Source organism: Helianthus annuus, chromosome 13, assembly GCF_002127325.2.
Source record: "Helianthus annuus cultivar XRQ/B chromosome 13, HanXRQr2.0-SUNRISE, whole genome shotgun sequence".
Lineage (NCBI taxonomy): Eukaryota > Viridiplantae > Streptophyta > Magnoliopsida > Asterales > Asteraceae > Helianthus > Helianthus annuus.
Genome location: NC_035445.2, coordinates 166958752 through 166963134, shown reverse-complemented (window position 1 = coordinate 166963134; position 4383 = coordinate 166958752). Strand labels below are relative to the sequence as shown.

The 4383-nt window shown below is 35.9% G+C and overlaps 1 protein-coding gene across 4 annotated transcripts; it reads left to right on the top strand.

Annotated features, from left to right (window-relative positions):
- Positions 1-770: 770 nt before the first annotated feature.
- LOC110900344 lies at positions 771-3901 on the top strand. Of its 4 annotated transcripts, XR_004876563.1 has the most exons (4): positions 771-1080; positions 1758-1805; positions 1865-2614; positions 3581-3901. XR_004876563.1 is itself a non-coding variant. In XM_035981741.1 (2 exons), the coding sequence occupies exons 1-2, from the start codon at positions 3170-3172 to the stop codon at positions 3673-3675; spliced, it is 303 nt and encodes a 100-aa protein (XP_035837634.1). In that variant the 5' UTR covers positions 3156-3169; the 3' UTR covers positions 3676-3901. The 4 variants fall into 4 exon arrangements, 1 of the variants encoding a protein (XP_035837634.1); XR_004876562.1 differs by having other exon boundaries at positions 1758-2614; XR_004876561.1 differs by lacking the exon at positions 771-1080 and having other exon boundaries at positions 1091-2614.
- The last annotated feature ends 482 nt before the right edge of the window (positions 3902-4383 follow it).

The window sequence follows — 4383 nt, the reverse complement described above, 5'->3', positions numbered from 1 at the left end:
CTAAAATTATTATCAATAATATTAATAATAGGTTTAGAATCAAATACAAAGATTCAAAAAATAAGAAGTCGTATAAAGAGTATCAAATAGACTCTAATTGACCTCATTCAACCGACATTAGAGCCGTCTTATCGAACTCTACGACATTAATTAATATGTACGAGTTGACGGTTACATTTTATTAACTTATTTATGTCAATATGGTATGTTAATGTCTCTGTCTTTGTTTTGCATTTACAGGAAATATCTATACTATATAGTTTAAATTGTTCAACCCGTGTAACACACGGGGAACTAACCTAGTATTTTTATAAAATTAAAATTTTGTATATAAGTTTTTTTTAAAAGAAGTGGATTAACCCAACTTAATTATCCCTTACTTTATTTTTATTTTAATGACTATATTATCAAGTAATATTAAGTTGGGCTAGTTTAAGATATCAAATGACCTTTTATAAATGTTACAAGTAATATTAAGCTGGGCTTGCGTGAGTTGTTTAAGAAGGTGGGCTGGGCCCAATTAACTTAATCAACAATAGCAACTGATGTGACTTGTGAATCATTATATTATATATTATATAATACTCTATTTTTCAACATTTCTACGCAATAGAGGTTGTACCCTTAGCTTTGTTTCTTTTTTGTGCAAATAAAGGTTGTACATTCTGCTTAACTGGTGTTTCTTTGAAATCTATAGATGCTTTCTTTACTCATACTTCCAAACTCATACGTACACATCTAGAGAGAGACAGTGCGAACGGGCGTCGACATCAGAGAGAGAGAGAGAAGCAGGATAGAGAGAGACCGATGAAAGAGAGAGGAAGTCGGCCACCTCAACCCGATGAAGGGGATGGTGGCGGCGGCATATGTATTCCGACAACCAGATCGGCAGCGATGGCGGCTAGGGTTCCAGTTTTGGGGGTTTTGAAACCAGATCGTGAAGGTGTTGAGGACAACCAATAGTCTCACTGAAGAAGCAAAGATCGCTGGTGAAGGTGTCAAGGCTCCTAGCCGCCACGCTCTACTCAGCATCTGCAAATCTCTCGTCGCCGGCGACGCCGGCGGCGTCGCGCGACACCTGTTAGTTCTCTCATCTCTCATATTTTCAATTTTATCGATTAGCTATTAATCACTTATTTATGTTAATTAAAATTTGATTCAGTTTTGAGTAATTTTGTACTGTAGAGACATGCCTTTGATTTATGGTATTTTCAGTTTTAATGAATTGATTGATTTTATTGTTCAAGAGCCGGTTATTTATACATTATAACTCTTTTGTTTGTTTTTTATACTTAAGGCAAAACTATCCATTTAACATTGCTATTAAGATTGAAATGTATTTGTAAAGAAGTTTTTATTGTATAGATGTATGCATTTTTGGTAAAAGTTGTAAGTTGTTGAATATTTAGAAACCTTTGTGTATGTGTTCATTATTCTGATCTTTGTTTTGTGTTTTCAACGTTTTGTACCTTAATTCATGTATTGTTTGTTTTTTCGATTATGTATTTCATATGCGTGTTTTGAATTCAGTGTGTACTCAGTAGAAAAATCACACAACTTGAAGATAGAAAAGATAGCCAAACGCCCAAATTTAAGGACATGTGTATGAGTCAAGGTGTCCGTGGTCATACCAGGAAAAATCGAATCGGTGCCAGATGTCTAGATTGATGATATTTACTTTTTTCGTATGGAGTTATGTTTGGGTTTTAATCTACTATGATTCGCTCACTTTTGTTCTCTTTTTCGTTTTGCCCTAGATTTTCATCAGTGAATTCAGGGAAGAATGGATACCGATGGGAGCAGAGGTAAGCCATGTTAAACAACCTTTTTTCTGATGAGGATTTTAATTTTTTGTTTTTTCTAGGGTCTGAATTACCTACTGAATCATCCCATTCCAGTACCGAATCAACACCAATAGCAATGGTGGCTGAAGTGAAGAAGATTTCAGCAGCTTTAGCTACGTGCCTACGTCCCACACCAGGAATTCCAATCAAAATCTTCTTCAACTTTCTCTTCAGGTATGCATCATTTTCAGTGTGTTCGTTTCGATTTCATCCTGATTTTATTTTTATGGTTTATCTTCATAATCGTAGGTCGTAACATATGTTTATAGAAATTTAAGAAATCGTATTTGCTGTAATATAGGTTTAGGTTGATTCACTTCAGGTTCTAGGATATTTACTCATACCTAAAATTGGATTTGATCTTCACCTTTTATGTCAAAGGATTCTTTATTAAAGTATGAATACCAAAGGGGGAGTATGAAGAAGTTGTCTATAATGAGCTTGTCCAGTTGGCGAATCATCTTCTTACAAATGTATACCAGCAGAAAGAACAGAAGAAAATCATCTACCATTTAATTTAAATGACCAAATTGCCCTTCTAGAGTTCCATGTGGAAAGTGGTATCGAAGCAGCACCTAACATTGAACATCAATTCATATCAAGCTATCCTTCACATCAAATGGGGACGTATGAAAACTCAAATTTGCAGATTCACCAGTCGTCGTTAAGAAACCGGTCGGAAGAAATATCCATCGGCTTGCAGTTTAGTGAACCAGAACTGAAGCGATGAAAGCAATCTGATGAAGAAGCCTAAGTTGTGGAATGAATATGTAAGTATCTCTAAGTTTTGTATTCATTGGTCTATATATATAGGGGACCGCTAAAATGAGAACCACCTCGAGTTGTAAGAACCGTGAGAACTACACCGTACGGGGCGAGGTGGACCAAATTTTTTTTTATAAACGTAGATGCGTGTAATATAAACACATTTGTAAAGAAATTCAAAAACAAATGTCGTGTATGTAGTTTTGAGCACCACAAGTTTGTGTTTACGGGTACCATAAATCTTACCGGAAAATTTACGGTACCCGTAAACACAAACTTGTGGTGCTCAAAACTAGGCACACGACATTTTTGTTTTGAATTTTTTTACAAATGCGTTTATAATACACGCATCTCCGTTTATGCAAAATAAATTTGGTCCACCTCGCTCCGGATCAAAAAGTTCTCGCGGTTCTTACAACTCGAGCCGGTTCTTATTTTAGCGCAATTCATATATTAGATATATATATATATATATATATATATATATATATATATATATATATATATTGTAGTTTGAGAAGTTGAAGCAGCAACAAATCGCCAAACAGCAGTATCTGCAAATGATGCTACAAAACAAAATATGGAATGTTACAAACTGTCAGTCGGCGACTCCGTCTGTATGGGCTTGGCTAGCTTCACAACAAGCTCAGCCGCAACGCCCACCTGGGTCGGGTATGCGGGCTGTAAGTACCAAACGAGAGTCTACCGGTACGGGTGTTTTTTTGCCCTGTCAAACCAGAGCCCCGACTGAGCCGTTTAAAAAACATGGTGAGCCAATTTGAGAGTATTCATTTTGTTTTTTAGTAAAAAATATTTGGGTCGTTTAGTAAAGTTGAAATTGGAAGTGTGCATCTAGATCCGACTTAATTTGTTATGAATCTTTACACTGTTTTACTTCCAGATAGAGTGTTGTAAGGGCTTTATTTTTGTAATGTTTTAAGTTTTGTTTATATTTGTTGCATATGTTGCAGAGATTATGTACCGACAAAGTGTGATGATGGCTCAGCAAAGGCAACAACCTACTCAAGTACCCGAGTTCAGGCTATCTCAAGAATGGACATATTGAATAACTGAATTAGGAAATGTTAGCTAAATATAGCGTATAGTATAGTATACAAGATTTTGAGAATGGGTTTTAGTGTTAGAACTAGAAAAGTGCCCTGCGCGCGTTGCGCCGTGGGCAAAGAAATTGACCACATCTATGCATAAACTCTTGGTTGCAGCTCATGTATCTAACTTGATGGAAATATAAATCTAGCCCCCGCCGCATTGCGGCGGGTTACTTTTCTAGTTTATCTTCGAATTGCTTTCATTCACCATCACAACACACTTCTTCTGGCGACCACCGCAAATAATACTTCCAACGACATCAAAACGGCGTTGGAGAAGAATATTATTATTCATATACCACCGAGAGAAACGAACTTGTAATTACAGTTTCCATTCACGTCTCCACCGGAGTTTCACTTCAACTCTGATTTTCATCGGTTCAATGTAAGTTCGCTTTAACCTAATGTCATTCTGTATTTTAAGTGTATTTAACCACCCGTCTCCGTCAGTTTTTACACACTATTGTTCGTCCTTGTCTATAGTCAAATTACCTAACTACACTTTATTTGGCATTAGCGTAACAACCACTTTTTACTTTTATAAACTCAAAAGTTCCTATGTCAGTTTTAGCAACAAAGTGGATTAACCCAACTTAATTAACAATTATCCCTACTTAATTGTCATTGAAATTGTGTTGAATTTTAACGGAGAAATATTAGTGACC

Coding starts and splice junctions, on each gene's coding strand:
- LOC110900344 (XM_035981741.1), top strand. CDS start 3,170: ATGATGCTACAAAACAAAATATGGAATGTTACAAACTGTCAGTCGGCG. Junction 3,378..3,580: donor TGAGCCGTTTAAAAAACATG/GTGAGCCAATTT, acceptor CATATGTTGCAG/AGATTATGTACCGACAAAGT.